The 19,298-nt window shown below is 44.9% G+C and overlaps 1 protein-coding gene across 1 annotated transcript in view; it reads right to left on the bottom strand.

Annotated features, from left to right (window-relative positions):
* The window catches only part of MBOAT7 (membrane bound acylglycerophosphatidylinositol O-acyltransferase MBOAT7), a 118,513-nt gene that overhangs the window by 45,064 nt on the left and 54,151 nt on the right, over positions 1-19,298 (bottom strand). The window contains exons 4-5 of the mRNA XM_085616362.1: positions 8,029-8,155; positions 7,459-7,615 (exon numbers count right to left, since the gene is read on the bottom strand). Coding sequence (XP_085472488.1) covers positions 7,459-7,615; positions 8,029-8,155 — 284 coding nt within the window. The remainder of the gene's footprint in view (positions 1-7,458; positions 7,616-8,028; positions 8,156-19,298) is intronic.

Raw genomic sequence — 19,298 nt, 5'->3', positions numbered from 1 at the left:
ACCCTCGGATCTCAGTGTTCTCTGAGGGAGATGAAGGTGTATCATGTCCTGTATCAGAGTAGAGCCTTTTCCAGTCAAAGATTTTTGTATAATACACATAACTTTGAATTTTATCCTCTCCTGAATGGGAAGCCAGTGTAATGAGGAGAGTGCTGGTCTAGCAGATAGACGTTTGGGGATATTTAGCAGAAGTCGAGCTGCACAGTTTTGTACGATCTGTAGAACTTTAGTGGTGGATAACGGGGCCCCCAGATGAATGGCTTTTGGAGTAGTCCAACCTGGACAAAATAACTGCCTGCACCAGTATTCTACTAGCCATAAATGGGAGCAGAGGGAGAATCCTCCTGATCATTTGCAAAAGTCCATAACAGGTACCTGCAACCTTACGTGATTGTTCCTTAAAATCAAGCTTGGTGTCAAGCACGATCCCTAAGCTTTTTATGGGTTTTTTTGGGATGGGCGAGGGTCCAAGGCTGATTGGCCACCAGGGTTCGACAGATAAGCATGTAGCGTTTCAAAGAAGCATAACCTCTGTTTTAGCCCCATTGAGCTTGAGGTAAGATGCCTCCATCCAGTTAGCCACTCTCTTCAAACAAGCCGTAAGTGCCCCTCCTGAGTTGTTATCATTGTTCAAGGAGACGACTAGCTGAGTGTCATCTGCATAGGTGACAATATGCACCCCAAACGGGGTGACAATACTTGCCAGTGAACTCAGATAGACGTTAAACAACGTAGGGCTTAATGCAGAGCCTTGAGGTACTCCGCATGAGAGCGGTACTGGATCAGAGACGCAGTCATCCACGAATACGGAGAAGACTCTGTCCTCCAAAAAAGAACTGAGCCATTTCACTACCGTTCCCCTTATCCCGATGTCTTGGAGTCGTTTAATAAGAAGTGAGTGGTTCACGGTGTCGAAGGCTGCGCTGAGATCTAACAGAATAATTGCAGCGCAGCCTCCGCAGTCTAGGATCTTCCTGGCTTCTTCCACTACTGACAGAAGCGCAGTCTCGGTGCCATGTTTTGCCCTAAAGCCAGTCTGCGAAAAATGCAATAAAGCATTATTTTCAAGAAAATTCGATAGCATCGAGTTAACATATTTCTCGGCAATTTTACAGACACCAGGGAGTAAAGATAAGGGACGATAGTTTGACCAGTCTTCTATATCTAGGTTGGGCTTTTTCAACAAAGCCATAACCATTGCCTTTTTCTATAAAGGAGGAACAATCCCTGTTTGAAACGACGCGTTGATTAGTCCAACCAGCGCTGATAAGATTGTCTTTTTAATCTTAAGGAGAGCAGTAGCAGGGGCAGGGTCAGACGGGGAGCCAGATTTAAGATGGGTAAGAATACCCTCTATCTCCAGTGCATTTACCAGCGGAATTTCTACCAAGAGAGGTTGTTCTGTCTCTGCCTCTGATTGATCTGACAGATCAGCGTCTTCCTGCACGGGGAACGATTTATAAATAGTTTGAAATTTTCAGCAAAAACTTTTGCCATTTGGTTGCACCAGGATTGAACATTCTCCCGGATAGAGCAGGGAGATGGAGGTGTCAGCAGAGATTTAGCGATCCGAAAGATTTCCTTCGGAGAGTTAGCTGCAGATGTTATTTTTTCCTGAAAGAAGGAACTTTGTGCAGATTTAATCTCGCTTTTATACACTCTAATGGCATTTCTATATGAAGTTCCATCATTCAGTGAATAACCTTTCCTCCATTTCCTTTCACATCTTTTACATTCTTGTTTAAGTTTTCTAAGTTCTGGGGAGTACCATGGATTTTTCTTGGGATCTGGTTTCACCTGAATCCTTTTTTTTGGCAAAATTTTGTCTACTGAGACCTCAAGCCAGTTATTAAAAATATCATTAGCCATTATGGGATTAGGGTGTAATGGGGGGCGGGTGATTTCCAAATCGCTTTCCCACTCATCCCAGGAGAGGGTTGTCCAAGATCGGATGGATTTCTTTATGTTTGATAATATCACTTTGGCTTCCTGCCTGATCCATATAAAAGGGATCAGAAAATGGTCAGTCCATGGGAGGGGAATGGGTTGACTGGCAGTCAAAGACTGAATATTCGAAAAAATGGGATCCAGAAGGTGATTTTTACTGTGTGTAGGGCCCACAACTTTTTGAGAGAACTGAAAGGTTTCTAATCCCTCAACAAACTCTAAGATCTGAGGGTGTTCCCTTCTGTCAAAGTGAATGTTAAAATCTCCCAGCACCGTGAAGTTAGATACAGTGCTGGCAAACTTAACTACATTATCTGTGAAAGCTTGGCAGAAAGGCGCATAAGGGCCAGGCGGGCGGTATAAACGTATACCTGAAAAGGTGGAGGTGGGGGAAAGTTGGATTGAAAACAAAATGCTCTCACACTCCAATATGGGGCTGTTTGAAAAGCGACCTTTAAAATCTTCTTTATAAAGAATGGCAATGCCTCCACCACGGCCATCTTCTCGATCTAATCTCTGAACAAGATAGTGGGGAGGAAGGGTTTCAACAATAGCATAGTTCGAATTTTTATCTAACCAGGGTTCGGTTAGAAATAAAATATCTGGTTTTTCCTCTTCCATTAATAAGTTTATTTCTACAGAGTGTTTCACAAGAGAACGGCAGTTAAGGAGGAGCATTTTAAATTTGGTTTCTTCCAGTATAGCTTCCTGTCTGCCTTGTCGGTAAGTCCTTCCAAAATCACAGTGTGGACATTGTAGCCGAGAGGTGTCACAGCTCATGGAGTGTAAGCATTTGTTTGATACAGCAGGTTTCAGTTGCAGTAGTGAGTCACGTGAATATGTACCCCTGAAACTATCAAGGGTCCTGGCCCCTGGGCCCGGTCAGGCGCGGACGGGCGCAGACGGGCTAGCCTTGAGCGCGCCTTTGGCACGCTCGCGGCGCGCCCGCTGCGCGCGTCCGCTGCGCGTATGCGTCATCGGCTCCTAATAATGCAGAGTATGCGAGTCACGTGAGGGGGGGGTGTGTCAGCGTGCAGCCGAGCCGGTGACCTGTACTGCAGAAATGGTCCCTAAAGGAGCATTGAACACAGCTCCGTGTGTGCAGGATTAAAACAACAAGACGACGATTTTTAAAACAAATAATCCTCTTTAAGCAGTTCCCCCAGCCAATACCAACTATTTTCCCAGGACCATGTCAGAAATGTGTCCGTTGCGCGCTCGCGTCTCGGATCCCAATAATGCCGAGTATGCGAGTCACGTGAGGGTGGTGTGTCAGCGTGCAGCTGAGCCGGTGACCTGTACTGCAGGAATGGTCCCTAAAGGAGCATTGAACACAGCTCCGTGTGTGCAAGATTAAAACAACAAGACGACGATTTTTAAAACAAATAATCCTCTTTAAGCAGTTCCCCCAGCCAATACCACGTATTTTCCCAGGACTTTGTCAGAAATGTGTCCGCTGCGCGCTCGCGTCTCGGCTCCTAATAATGCAGAGTATGCGAGTCACGTGAGGGGGGTGTGTCAGCGTGCAGCTGAGCCGGTGACCTGTACTGCAGAAATGGTCCCTAAAGGAGCAGTGAACACAGCTCCGTGTGTGCAAGACTAAAACAACAAGACGACGATTTTTAAAACAAATAATCCTCTTAAGCAGTTCCCCCAGCCAATACCAACTATTTTCCCAGGACTTTGTCAGAAATGTGTCCCCACTGCCAACCAGAGACCCCCCATTTCTAACAGAAACCATTTGTAAAAGTCTGCTCTCATTAATCTTGCACATCTTACATCTGTCACCAGTGTAATTGGAATTTATCTGGTGCGGTTTCTTGACTAGTGTAGTAAGGTCACCATAATAGGGTGCATACTCTGGACATGATTGCCTACCATTTGGTTGCGACTCTTCACCGAAGGATTCATAAAGCTTGGTCTGGTATGGCTCCTCACGAGATCCCTCTTGAGGCTCCACAATAGAGTACTCCTAATCTCAGTCATATTCTTGGCATTTAGCCTTTAATTGGTCAGGACTATATGCAGGACCCAATGGGGCTTCTTCTTTAGAGTCATCAGAATCTAGTATCCTGGACAGTGGAAGCTTTATTAGCTTAAGTGGAGATGTGTGACATGGCACTACTTCCTTTGGCACCCAAGTTTCAGAAATAAAAGTTATTAGAGCTGGAAAGGATTCTATAGCCACAGACTTTAGAGGTTTTACTGGCACTGACGGGGTTGTCGTCGATGGAGAGGTCATTGACGTGTGACTCACAGATGAAGGGGCGAGCCGACACAGGAATTGCCACAGATTTTTAATCGATTAGTGTCTCATTGACAGTGAAAGCATTTGCATTGTAAGTGATGGTGTTGTCGATGACAGTGCCGGCATAAATGTGGTCGCTGACAGACAGCTTTCTGGTGGTCAATAGTGCAGTCACTGCTAACAGAACCTTTGTTAGCGTTAAGCTTCTCAATGAATGTGAGAGAAAAGATGAAGGTCTGAGGGCCTGGGGATACAGTCTTTGAGTGAGGAGTTTCCTTAGGAGATTCACTGAATTATTTGGATTGCTTCACAGCTTTTTTGAGTTACAAAGTTCTTTCACTATTGGAGCGGTTTCAGAGGCCTTTTTTTTTTCTTTAGTGAGAGACCTCTTATAGGTCTTTTCTGATATCTTTTAAGACACCATTGATTTATCATCATCTGTTGCCCCTTCCTTCTTTGACTTTTTAAGCCACAATAAGAGCCATTCTACCTACCCTGCAAAGTTTAGTAGAAGTACAGTCCTTAGGGGGATAATATGATTTTAGCCTTTTTCCGCTAAAGGGGCCATAGTGTCTAAAAATACTCTTTTTGATAGTATCTGACATGTTAAAATAAAAGGAGGTGAAAACCTTCTTCAGTCACTATAGCAAACAAGCCAAAACACAAAGGGTGTGTGTGCTGTGTTAAACAGCAAGATTATGGCGACCCACTAACCAAAGCAGCTGCTAAGCAGCTTGCTTCTGCTACAAATTCTGAAGAAAATTGAAGAAAAAGAACTTCTCTGTGAAGAGTTAGCAGAGCTCAAAGGGACTCACTTCACACACAACATGAGTGATGGTAGTGCAAAGTGAGGGCTTCAGGTTGATGGTCTCTGATTGATTGAGGTTTGGTTCATTTTAAATGATCTGAATAGGCTACTAAAAAGACACTTTATTTTAGCTGTTGTGTAACATAGAACTGATGTTATGGTGAAACGCCAGAATAATTAATGTATGTGAATCCATAAAAGGTCCAAAACTAGAGAAGCTTTGCCTCAACCCTGAGCATAAAATCAAACAATGTTTGTCTGATTTGCTGCACCTCTTCACTTCTAAATCATTGCAACCCATACCACATGTAAAAGACCCTCCCAGAAGTATAAATGACAGCTCCCCATTAATATCTGTTGCGAGTGCGGTCACTCTACATTGGTAATACGAGTACAACCACATCGTATCTGTTCGCTGATAACCTGTGCTCAATGACATCTTACAGCAAATTATACAGATTCCTCGTCACCTTACCCATACCTATGTCGTAGGAAATGTTGCGATATAATGGTTATGGATTCCAGCCACACTGCACCAGTTTACTGATATACTGTGGTTAATGATCTCTCCTAAACTATAAGACAGGTTCCCTGCACCGATCTATGCATTCAGGGACCAGAATAGTGATAAATGATTGTCTCGTCTTTTGCTCTGTAATGCACAAGACAAATCCGTGTTTTCTCCTTCACCTGGTAAAAGTGCGCAAGGGGCGGGTGTGAAACAGGTCTGCACTGCTCACCATATTTAGCAAATTTCAGATTTTATAAGGTTGTGGATATTGGCCACAATGTACCTTCAATGTTTGTAATTTCTTCTTTTATAACAGAAGTTATTTTCAGATATAAGAAAAACAAATCCTTTTAACAAAGTTTTTAACACATGCACTCCTACATCCTACTTGTTCCTCCTCTTCACAAAATGGCACTCACGGTAGAAAGTGACAGGTTCCCTACTGACTCTTAATCATCACACAATGTCACCTCTTACACTATAAGGGACAGGTTTATATTTTTAATATGAGTTTGTAACTTGTGCAAAATAATATTTACTGTACACTTTTATATGATTATATATTTCCTACACAATGATTGCTGTCAATATTTTGGAGTGGAGAGGAGGATCTCACAGTGAGGCGCTAAGAGGTGCAGAACAAATTATCAACGTGGAGGGGTACACTACATTATTCCTACACAATGGGATATAGTGAGGGGTGCAGTTAGAGAGCAGCCTAATATAAAAGTGTTATTCTTATTTCTTGTTCACATGTAACTCAGCTAGAAAAGCTTGCTGTATCTTTCGGAGTCAATATGCTCCCCAATCAAAGTGGGGCTTTGTATTGGGATCCGACTTTCAGCTTCCTAAAGTAGCTGAGCAATTCTTTGGGTTCTAACTGAGCCCAGCTACAAGAATAGTGCTTTGAGTGAGCAATACCTGACAAAATGCCTGTTTTTGTATGTTTCACCTGCACAGCGCATGCGCTGTGATGGTGAAATCTATTTTATTTAATATAAATCTAAAAAGGGGCTTACATCCCACCCCCTTGCATCCTTGCTTTCCATCGGTTCGTATGCTTGCCACATGGCTTCTCCTACCTATGATTTTTCTTACAATCGACTATGGCCGTGCTACAAACATCACCTAAATCCACGACTCACCCCGTAACTAGTGTACAATAGACAGTTCTCACATCACACATCCAACACACTTTCAGTATGTCATAATCAGCTACTAAGAAGTACCTTCGACCTAACAATATTTACTAAACACAACCTTTCAAAATCTACTTATAATTTGCATTGCTTAAACAGAACACAGCAGACAAAATCACTAGCGCAGTTGCATAGATCCCCTACACCGCCCCCCCCCCGCCCCAAAATAGTCTCTGTATTCAAAGCTGCTTTTCACAATTTTATTTGGGAGTCAGTTTTATATAGCACCAACATTACCCGAAGGTGCACAAGTGCATTATATTACCACCAGTTACGTCATGCAAGCACGCAGGTAACAAATCTCCTACAAATTTAAACCTGATTTTCCCAATTTTATTTCAGGGTCAGTTTTATGTAGGGCCAACATCACCTAAAGGTACAGGACCACTTTATAGGACCAGCACATACTGCACAATATATTGCCTTTCAAAAAATACAAAGTCATAACACTTTTACAGAGTTTCTTTAACTTATATTGCACAACCGCTCACCAACTTAAAACTTATCCAAAAAAAAGATTATAAATCACATAGGCGAAACAAAATGCATTTACCAATGCTGGTTTGTTTTTTACTCCAATGTTACTCCTAGTTTACTAATCAAGAAAGGCCGGTGAGCTCCCGTTGTGAGGCTAGCCTTGTGCATAACCACATTCCCTCACATGACCACATCCCAATTATCAACTTGAGCTTATAGAAAGAGGCGACTAACCAGATAGCGAACCTGTTGCTCTATGCTTTCTTACCAGTCATCAGGCCGACGTAGCAGTAACTATAACAGAACATGTCCCACAGTCTTGGGATGTTGGGAATCACACCAATCAAGGAAGACTTGGTGAATGTGGTCATTTCCTGTTTCTTCGACCGGCAGAATTCTTGCACCTCATTCGCCAAGCTCACCAGCTGGAAGAACAAGAAAGAATACTTTGTATCACAGTGGAAGATGGCCGGGATTGGGTGCAACTAAATAAGGTTGAATTTCTCATGTGTGTTCAATCACACACGTCCTAGGGATGGAGATCAATCGCCAAGTCCCAATGATTCATAGCGCTCTCAATTAGATGACACTGCTGCACTCTCCATATCAAAGGGGAGCTACAGATTCAAAATCTATTCCAGCACTTAATTGTCTAAAACGCCCACAAATCCCATAGTCCTATGCATCATTCAGATTTTGTTTCGCAGTAAGGCTACGGGTAGTACTCGCACCTGTGCTGGAAAATGTGTCTTAGGGTAAGCTGAGCATTACTGCTAAGAGGCAGAAGGAGATGCAAAATGTACAGTATGAGGCTATATAAGGAACTGGGGCAACGTACCTTCAGTGTCAGAAGTAGCTGAACAGCATTTGTAAATGGAGTTGGGGTAGGAAGCCCAAAATAAGTCACAGTCCGAAAAAACAACAGGTAGCCAAAGGTCCAGCCCAGAGTCAGGAAGTGACAGGACCTGAGAAAGAGGAGAAAAAGAAGACTCACCTGGTTTCATCTCAGTGGATCAGAAAAACACAGATCTCACAAAAGACCTACAAAAACAGTCAATATTGGGTACTGCATGCTGTAGGGGAACGGATAGCTGTCTGGTGGAGCTCCTGCTACACAAGGCGATTCTTAATTATGCTTCATTATGTCCTTCAATCTACGCTTCTCTTTACAGTGCGCTTTCTTCATGCGGTAGGTGCCTTTCTGTTGCGAGACACCAATCAGTAGTCCAGTCACACCATCTTCCCTCTGGTAGTGACCAGCCCATAGAGGGCTAGTGACCAGAGACTGGCTGGTGACAATAGATGGGTACAATAATGGTGTTATCGGAATGTTTTCTGATAGATAAGGTCTACAGGTGAAAGCTTGCTGGTGCACTCGGTTATGATGTAAGATGCTGCTCTTGTGGCCACACGATGTAGACATAAATCAGTGGTAAGGCAAGAGGGATACAGCGTTTGCTTCAGCAAACAAAGCTATGCAAGAAGGCCAGCATGCCACCAGGTAGAAAGTCAGTATCAGACATTGTGTAACTGAAATTTGCTGAATTAGAAAGAAAAACACTTGGAGGGGAGGAAGGATTTCAAGCATAATAAACTGTGTCAAAATAAGATGTAACCCAGGGAGACAAGTCATTGCCTGGATACTTGATGCCTGCTGATGGATGGCCCAACATGGAGGGTACAGCAATGGGGTAAGTGAGTCTTGTCTCTCTCTATCCATTAACTGGTGTCTGTGCTTTTCACCGATGTTTTTTTTAATAATGCTGTCTGATCTAAATAGTGTGTCATCTGCATTAGACGTGTGTATATTTCTTACTCCTATTATTTAAGGCGTTAGACAGAGGTGGGCTCATTTACCCATCTGGTTGTCATTCTCCTAGTTGGGAGTTAGCATCATGACAAAGTGTTTGTGGGTGAAGTGTTCTAGTAATAGTAACGTACAGCCAACTCTTGAGTGTGTGAGATGTATATGATGTCTTGCTTGTTGTTGAGATTTGGTGGGAGTGTCACCATTCTTACTCTCTGGATGGCACTGTGTAACCTAGCCTCACTGCAGGATATTTGAGAGCTTCATGCTCAGGATCACTGGTTCCCACGTATAAGGACTGAATCGTGTAGGCCCAGTGTCAGTCTATGCCCCGGAAGACAACAGGGGCAAGTAGACCGTGTCTTGCTCCTTCTCCCCAATTGAAAGATTGAAAGCAGGGTGAGCTATTAGGGACCTAAATTTGAAGGCCCCCTGCTTTCCTCGAGAACTAAAGAAGGAAGTTGCTGTGAAATAACTCTGTGCTAGGTTGCAAGACTCTTAACAGTGCAGGACATAAGAAAGATGGCACAATGACAGCTCTGGGTCTTGGATAAGCACACCGATAACAGTCCACCCGGGAAGAATCATTCCTTTTGTTCTTTAGGGGTGGATGATCAATCCCCAGGTAAGGGGTTTTAGAAATGGGGCTCTCGGCCCAGCAGACTCCAAACTTGTGATATTAAAGGACATAAATAACCTCACAGTTCTTCTCTGGACACCTGCCGTGTGCAGATGGATGACAACTGGGTGAGAGGGCATAGTAGTTGCAGACCAGTTGGGTAGGCAAAATAGCATCTCAGTTCCCAGCTGAAAGGGTGTGCAAAGGAGAGCTGGTCGCTTCCGAAGCACCTTTCAGCAAAGTGGAACTACACAGAGAAACCCAGACCTGAAAGATCTTCAATGTAACAGAACAGAATATACAGGACACCAGCAGTAGCTCCCTCTGTAACGTTTCACTCCTCAGAATGAGTCTGTTCCAAACAGCTAAAAGACTACAGAGCAAACTCACAATAGTGGATGAAAGGATTTTTCCAAGGACCACCGTACCTTTCCGGAAACGTGTTGCATCTGTGTCAGAAACTTACAGAAGACTGCGTGCATTTAATGATGGAAGACGCGTTCCTCAACCTGCCGGTCAGTGTTCCTGGACGCTGCGCTCAGAGCATAGCAAAGCATGCGCACAGCTTGGGCCTCTCTAATGTCCCTATGCTCGCAGTCACAGGAGGGCCGTTTCGCGAGTTGCCTGGAGCACCAGACCTAAAGGGCAGTGGTGGGACTCTCAAAATCCACTGCAGAACGAAGGAAGTCAACCCTTTTTTTCGCCAAACTAAGGCCATTACTTTCAGGAAAGGGGTAAAGACAAGACTAATAACCAACCCTTGCCAAGATGGGCGCCTGTCCATCGGATGGTGTGTGCAGCTCTCATTCCAAGGTGAGGTAGAATCTTTTCCTGAGGTTTCAGTTCCGGTTTAAATCATATATAAAAGGAAGCCATCCCAAGAGAAAGAAACATTGCAATGCATTTGTTACCTTATTTCACATCACATTCTTCACCTCCTTACTACTATTTTTTCCCAGTTTTTTTGCATCTAGCAGTTTGATCTACTTCTGGATTCAGCACTTGGAACGTTTAATTATTTTCTCCTTTCGGATATCAAAGGGAATTTGGTGCCTCTGATTTCTTCAGTATTAACGTTCATCTTAAATGAAGTGCTACAAGATTGCCAAGGAGGAATGTTTCCAGTTTGTGGAACCCACTAAGGAGACACTCCTTTCATGTACACTGTGGTGCAGGTTGACATCTTGGCTACTGGGAACAATCCATGTCTTCAAACAATCAAGAAGGGGCTGAAGAGCCTTCGGGGCCTTCTAAGCCTTCAGTACTCAACAATGCTATTATGATGATGCGGACCACCTGTTCTGGGAAAGCAATAATGACTCAACTTTCAGTGCCTTGCTAAAATCCTCACCTCACATTTTCTTATTCTAGTTTTCTAGGGGTCATTTCACTTCCTCATGTATTTTATCAATTTGCACCACCCCTTCCAGGACCTAGAGTTTTTTTAGGGGAAAAAATCAGTTTCATGGACTGAGGGCTAAATGGTACCAAGCCATGGCCCACAAATGAAGAGGTGATCCTCTTCTCCAGCCGTTCTCGGTTTTGTGCTTTTTTTTTCCCTTTACCCTGGTATCCATGCTTTCATTTTTTAGGTCTCGCCTGGCATTAGCAGCGCATGTGCTGCTCTCGCCATGCGAGGGCTTCTTGGAATCAATACGGATTCCGAAGCTTTCAGAGGCGGACTTGAAGCCCCGACCATCTTTTTAATTCGCTGGCATCATCCTACATGCTAAACGCTGGCTCATGATTGAAAAGGAGGCTTCTTAGTCCCTCCTGGTTACCGCCCTGTCCTCTTTTGGCCCCGCCCACCAGGATTGGATCTTTCACTTGCGGCGTTACACGGTCTCCTTCATTAGCTGGGACGCACTAATTTTTTCAGACAACGCCGACAGCTTGTTTAAAATACCAATTTGTATTATTATGATTGCGACGTCCTTTCTGACACCTGATATTTTTATATTTCTCGGTCCGTCATCCCCGCTCCCCCACAGTGTACAATGTATTTATTTACTGACTGTTTTATGATAAAATCCGCTCATTTTTCACGTTATGCGACAATCGAAGAGGGAGATCAACACCCGCTGCTTACAGTGCTTGGAGGCGGGTTATGTGCTGGAAGCTCTGTGACAAGCAACGAATTTGTAATATTATAATGTGTTCTGATTTATAATTATGTAGTCGGGTGGTGATCCGGGTCCTCCCGTTTTATTGCGCGTACTTTGTGTGTTTTGGGGGGGGGGGCGCAGATAGGGCTCCTTCGGTGTGTACCCACTGCCCCTCCAACAGGTCCACGGACAGGGTCACTCAGCATCACTCAGCATGTCTGTTTATTTATAAATGAAGTGTTTTCTGTTTATTTCTGATATTTCTATGGCGCCCACCTCTCCGCCCAGAAAACTAGGCGTTTTAAAGAAAACTAACCCCCTCTTTGCAGGTGAGGTGGAGGACGCAGTCAGGTGTGAGAGAGAGCCGGGTGGACGGGCGGGGAGGGCAGTGAAAGTGGGGACACGCACCTCACGGTGGAAGGGGTGAGTGAGGGAGGGTGGCATCTCAGCGGGGTGGGGGTGATGGGGTGCGAACCTTCACTTCTAGGGGTGCGGAGCCAGATACCAGGGGGCAGGGGTGTCCCCTCTCTACCCATCCCACAGAGCATTTCATCACACTGGTGTTGCAAAGGTTAAATATAACACACCCCTCCCTATGCCCTGGTGACCCCTTATAGACACCTCGCTATACAAACAATCACCGACCCTATAAACGCGCCCTTCACGTGCGCCAGAGACCCGGTGACTCCGCATGGGGTCCCAGTGGCACGCACATACACACTGCCTAGAACCCCTTCAGGCACCCAGTCAGCGCTTTATATGTGCATGACCCTTATTAGAAGCGCTGTACACTCCCTCAAGCGTACATGGTGCACCCTTGATGACTGTCAGTTCAACACTCGCTGCTGACACTCACAGTGCCCTGAAGTCATTTCTTCAAACCCTGACCGCCACACTCAGTTCGGTACATTGACTCCCATTACATTTGGTAATACAAGAATGTTATTCACAGCGCCTAGAAACTACTAACGCGTGGTATAAATCGCTTTATACATTGGATTATCATCAATATTGTGGGAACTAGTCAAGGTGGGCTGCATTGATAGGGAGCGTCAGGTCCTTTCTTTTTTAATTTTAGAAACCAGTCCCCTTATTTGTTTGTGAAAATCAATGGTCCCTGGGTGGTTAGTGCGACACGGGGGGGGGGGTCCTGCTAAAAGTAAAAGAAAGGGGAGGGGGGGACAGGGAGGTACAGAGGGCTAATCAGACAGCACCCTTCTCACCGAGTGCCTGTGAGAAAGGTATTTTAAGGAATAGGCTACTCAGCAAATGTAAAGGCGGCTCCGGGCCGGTTCAGGCTTTGATTGATTAAGTCACTTGAGGCGTCTTGGTGCCTAAAATGAGTCATTTTCAGAAGAACCAAAAGCTGTACCAGGGAGCTCTGGGGTGCGTGCTTTTAAGGGACATTTACACAAATGTTTGCACCAGGTACAGTCGGATTGTGTATTAATAATATATATACACACACGAGTCGAGACGACTTCTGTGATCTCAAACATGAAATGTTTTAACACACTTTGCACAGCCTAATACTGCGTCTAATACTATTTTACGTTTACAGAGTGCGTTATGTCCAAAGGTGCGACCTCGCAGCACTATAAGTGCACAGGTCACTCTTCCCAAGTACAGGGCAGGATTCACAGCTGTGACTCTCTGGTCGCACACAGACATCCGCCGGGGTCACACTCCTTCCAGGGCCAGGGTACGACCTCGTAGCCCTACAAGTGCACAGGTCACTCTTCACCGGTGCGGGGAAGGATTCACGGATGTGACTATGGTCTCACGCAACCATCTGCAGGTGTCGCATTCATCCACTGAAGCTTCAGATCATAAAACAGTGCATTTCCTTTTGATTGGTGTGACATGCTCCTTCAAAGAAATGGAAAAATAAATGCGTTTATCCGTTCTAGGCATTCACCCGAAAGATAACACAATACCTGCAGTGTATTCTTTTTTAGCCACATGTTTTATCCGTCCCCACACCCCATGACTCTGGCCATGGGCTCAGGGCCACAGTTTCCCTACTCTGTATACATTACATAGATGCAGCTATACAGTGAATATATACATGACCTGCAGTCTCTAGCCGCCATGTGTCTTCCAAAAATACGGCAGAGAACTTCACGTGCACCATATGGGTGATTCATAGCTCCTCTGTGCAAACATTTATAGACCATCTGTACATCTTATAAATTGCACACACGAGCGAGTGCCCCGGTGGCACTCATGGGCGCACTAAGCACACCTTGTAGACATCACTATGTGCATTTAACAGCCCCTCTTGCCCCATCCTATGCACTCCCCAGAAACATGCCCTTGTCTCCGTGAACACTCCCAGCTGACACTATGCAGACACGTCACACCCAGGCGTAGACCCTACACACTCTAGACGCCTAACACCTTCTATAATGTAAACGGTGCTCACGTAAATCCCCCCTCACCCCCCCCCCCCCCACCTTCTGGGCCAGTTTCGCTATATTAAACAAAACAAAAAAACATGATGGGAATAAATAGAATGCAAAAACAACAATTGATGGACAGAATGCAGAACAATGTCATACATTCACCCCAGTACAGAGATCTGGGCCTAAATCCATCGTTTCCATCGTTTTTTTGCTCACCATGCCATTCCAGTTTGAACCCAGCCATATGCAAATCAGTCTTGACCCTGTGCCTCATGGGAACAGTCCAGCCCGAACTGCCAAGCCAGGTCCTCCCTGGACTGGAAACAAGCATCCTAGGACCGGTTTCGGGGTTTCACCCCTCTTCAGCCAGGATAGCTTGATTCCAATGGCATGGAGAGCACGGGACTCACGTCTGAGCATACCCGTCCCCCTCGGGGTGACAAATGCAAAAACAACAATTGATGGACAGAATGCAGAACAATGTCATACATTCACCCCAGTACAGAAATCGGGGCCTAAATCCACGATGGATTTAACCCAGATCTCTTGACTGGGGGAGAAGGTCTGCCTTGTCAGCATTCCGTCCATCATTTGTTTGTTGTAACGCTTTTCGCCCTAAGTGGGATGGGTATGCCCAGACGTGGGTCCCTTGCTCACTACGCCACTGGAGTCAAGGTATCCTGGCTGAGGACGGCTGATAGCCAGAAACCGGTCCTAGGATGCTTGATTCCGGTCCAGGGAAGACATGGCTTGGCAGTTCGGGCTGGACTGTTCCCATGAGGCACAGGGTCAGACTGATGTGCATATGGCCATGTCTGAACTGGGGTGGCAGAGTGGGCTAAAGAACGGTGATGGATCAAACCCAGATCTGTTGACTGGGTGTGAGTGTTTGATTGGTTCTGATGCTCCGTCCATCACCACCCCCTTTTGTACCGCTGGGAATAAAGAGAACGGTACTAAAGGGGGTGGTGATGGACGGAGCATCAGAACCAATCAAACACTCAGACCCAGTCAACAGATCTGGGTTTGATCTATCACCGTTCTTTAGCCCACTCTGCCACCCCAGTTCAGACATGGCCATATGCAAATCAGTCTGACCCTGTGTCTCATGGGAACAGTCCAGCCCGAACTGCCAAGCCATGCCTTCCCTGAACCGGAAACAAGCTTCCTAGGACCGGTTTCTGGCATTTCAGCCGTCTTCAGCCAGGCTTGCTTGAATCCAGTGGCAAAGTGAGCAAGGGACTCACGTCTGAGCATACCCTGCCAACTTATGGCGAACAAAGCGGTACAAAAGGGGGTGGTGATGGACGGAGCATCGGAACCAATCAAACACTCACACCCAGTCAACAGATCTGGGTGGGTTCAAACTGGTATGGCATTGTTTTTGCATTTGGGAATAAATAGGAATCATCAATAGGTCTCGCATTTGTTTGAGTTTATTGACATTGCAAATAACAATGCCTTTTATTTTTGTTTTCGTTATTAAAACATAAATAAAAGGCATTGTCATTTACAATGCCAATCGCTTAAACTCGCATAAAAGCGAGACTATTGCATTGCAAATGCTAGTTTCCTTTATTACAAATCCTTACACACCCCGCATCAATCCTCCACTTTTTGGTTTCCCCGTCTGCAATGTTTAATCTTGCGATGTGGTGCTGGTAGACATTTTTGCTGTCACAGTGTTCATTCAATTTAATCTAAATGCACATTGGCTGTAATGCAAACAAGTCTATCCAGATTTCAGTAAGCAGCGGAAAGGGACTAAATTAAAGAGGCAATCTGCCCAGGAGTCCACCCCAATGGGCTTCAGGGCTCCCTGGTTTCAAAGCAGGCTCTAAAGCCGAGAATAACCCTTTGCAACCTGAGGAATGGGCTTTACCAGTTCAGATGTGAAGTGAACTATCTTCTGCGAGTTCTCTTGACCTTAGAGCAAGAGGGCGAGAAGGCCCTTGCCTTTCTGCCGGTTTGTGGTGGTCAGGAGGCTCCGTGACTTGCTTGGGGGGAGGGGTCTGTGCACATGGCGTGCACAGATACACAACACTGCTAGCAAACATCTCTCTCCGGCCATGAGCACACCCACACAACCGGAAGCTGCACTGGTACAAGGTCCCGACTGGTCTCAGGGATGAAGGTACGGTGAATAGCGAAGAATGTAATTAACACATTCATCCCTTTAAAAGGCACACACATCGCCACAGTTCTAGCTTCAGGAGGTGCCCCTTCCGTAAAACGGTCGGCAGGGAAAGGACAGCATCGAATGAGCAGCAGAGATCTGTTGGGTGAGGGGACATTTGTAGATCTGATTGCAGTGGACGGCAAAATACACTCTGAGGTCTGTTCAGGAGTGGGAATAAGGAAGCCATGGTTTGTAACAATCTGCAAAGTTTATAGTGTTAACATTTTACAAGAAACTGTTCAGGCACACGTACAATGATTCATGAATGCAGAGTCTTTACTATTAGGGGAGTGCTCTAAGGAAATGGAGTGAGCTCACCTTCCATTACCGACCGCGTTTCCAGTAAAAAAAAAAAAAGAAAAACACGTGCGCAAGCATGTTAATTTTATAAACGAATGCCTCTTGTCATGCTCCTAGATTGCTCCCCGACTACATATAAATATAAACAGAAGTCTAAAAGCAAGACCTGCAGGTGTTTGCGTTTAAAAAAGAAATATACACAAAAAAATATCAACTTGAAATAAATGTCTGGCAAAACTATTGTACAACTTGATGCTGTTTCTCTGAGGCATAGTTTACTATGAAGTGCAGAATCCATGCAAAAACACAATTGGAAACATGAAAATAAATTCGGGTTAAACACTTAGGGAAAGTGACAGAAGTGCACACACAGGTACAGGCTTGCCTTGGCGCAGATTTATGACTTTCAGGAATTCACCACAGGTTACAGACGTAGCCCTGAAAGTCCTACTCCTAGCAAATCGTTGGTAACTTCATTTTCACATGATCAAATATACAGGTGTACATTAGCTCACATGGAAATTCCCTACACTGCTCATCCCACTCTTGATATTTTCTTACATAAATAAGGCGGCGCTTACAGTTTTATCGTCAACTCGGGGAGTAGGCTACCCGCTAGGTACATTCTCTCTGGACTTGAACTACTGCTTGGCCGGAAGTGGCCAGATGATTGCGTTAATTGCACCGAGATCTGATCTACCATAGGCCGACTAATCTATTGGAGCACCACATGCTTGATGAAACAGCTTAATACTCTAAATATTGGGCCATTAGCCCATCAGTAACATGCAGATGTTCCTAGATGTTTCAGTCTATTGTTATTCTACTCAAAATATTTGAAGCTTTGAATCAAAAGCCCCAATATTACATTATAAAATGTATAACTTATTTTTCAGTCCAGATTAGGTATGTAACAAAGTTGTTGTAATGAACTGAAGACAGCATTGTGGAAATAAACTCCTTACTAAACAAAGATAACAAAATAAAAAAAATTAAAACACACACACACACACACACACACACCCCACACACACCCCACACACACCCCACACACACACACACACACACACCACCCACACACGCACACACGCACACCCCTTCCCCCCCCCCACCCCCCCACCCCCAACACCACGTAGGGAACTGTCAAAACGTGGCTGAGAAAAGACTGTACAAAACAAAAGATACATCATCGTTTCATTTAAAGTCCATATCTTCTCCAACTAAATAACGGCTCTGGAAATTCTACAGAGACATGGTTAACAAGTAGGGTCAGAAGCAGACATGGTTAACAAGTAGGGTCAGAAGTTTCAGTTGTGGATTAAAAAGAGTTGGAGCTTTAAATGACTTTTCTGGCACTCCAGCCCTAAAAGGGAGTTTCAAGTCAAGTCAAGTCAAGAGCATTTGTATCGCGCACATATCACTAACAAGAGTCTCATGGCGCTTGCAGACGGCTCTGATAAAAATGGACTAGATCTAATTTCCAAAAATCCAGGTCTTCAGCTTTTTGCAGAAGCAGCTATGTTCAGAAGTGCTGCGAAGATGGAAAGGCATTTTATTCCAGTATGCTGGTGCCAGAATAGAGAACGATCTACCCCCTTGCCTAACATTGTGAATTCTGAGGGGGGTCAGCAGTGCCATATTACTAGAGCGAAGCATCCTGGGCGGCGGATACCAGCGTAACTTTGGCAACCAGTCTTTTGGACCAGTTCAATACATATGCTTAGGAGTTAAGCATAGGATTTTAAAAAGAGTTCGTTTTTTCACTGGAAGTCAGTGAAGAGTGTTTAAACATGCTGCAGAGGGAGATCTATATGGGCGATCGAGGACTAATCTAGCGGCGGTATTCTGTAAAACCTGAAGCCTATTTAAAAGATCTTCATTTATTGACAACAATAAAGCGTTGCCATAGTCCATTCTATTAATGATCAATCCTTGTATCAAGGGTTTCCGTGCCTCTATGGGAAGCCATTTAAAAAACTTTCGTAGGCCACGCATAACGCCAAAACAGGTGCCAACGAGATGATTAACATGGCCCCTCATTGATAGACAATCGTCCATGTAGAACCCGAGATTACGGACCACGTTCTTTGGGGCAGGACACGGGCCAAGCCTAGGTGGCCACCAATCATGCGTCCAATGGTCAATAGCTTTACCAAAGAGCATGATCTCAGACTTGCCCCCGTTGAGTTGGATATGGTTAGACCTCATCCATTTGTCAACATGGGTCAGGCAGTTTTTAAAGCGTTGCTTAGTATCAGTGGGATCTGGGCCTAAGGTGACCAGAATCCGCATAAGATATGACATCAAAACCATATAATCTTATCACCTCAACCAGAGGGGTCATGTAAAGATTAAAAGGGTGGGGCTCAAGATAGAGCCCTGTGGGACTCCCCATCTTTTCGGGTCTGTCACAAGAAATGGTGTTTCCCATCTGAACAGTTGTTATAAGTTCAGCTGCTAAACCATTTAAGAGCATTCCCTCTGACACCAACCTCCCAAAGCCGTTGTTCTAGGATCTTATGGGAGATGGTGTCAAAGGCGGCAGACAGATCAAGCAAGACTAGGATGACTGATTGATGTTTATCTAGAGCAAGTCTGATGTTATCAGTGCTGTCTCCGTACTATGCGCTGGACTGAGAGGAATCTAAGAGTACGTAGCTTTCAAGATGGTTTGCCAGCTGTTGATTCACAAG

Source organism: Triturus cristatus, chromosome 7 (assembly GCF_964204655.1).
Source record: "Triturus cristatus chromosome 7, aTriCri1.1, whole genome shotgun sequence".
Taxonomy (NCBI): Eukaryota; Metazoa; Chordata; class Amphibia; order Caudata; family Salamandridae; genus Triturus; species Triturus cristatus.
This window is presented reverse-complemented; position numbering and strand designations above follow the sequence as displayed.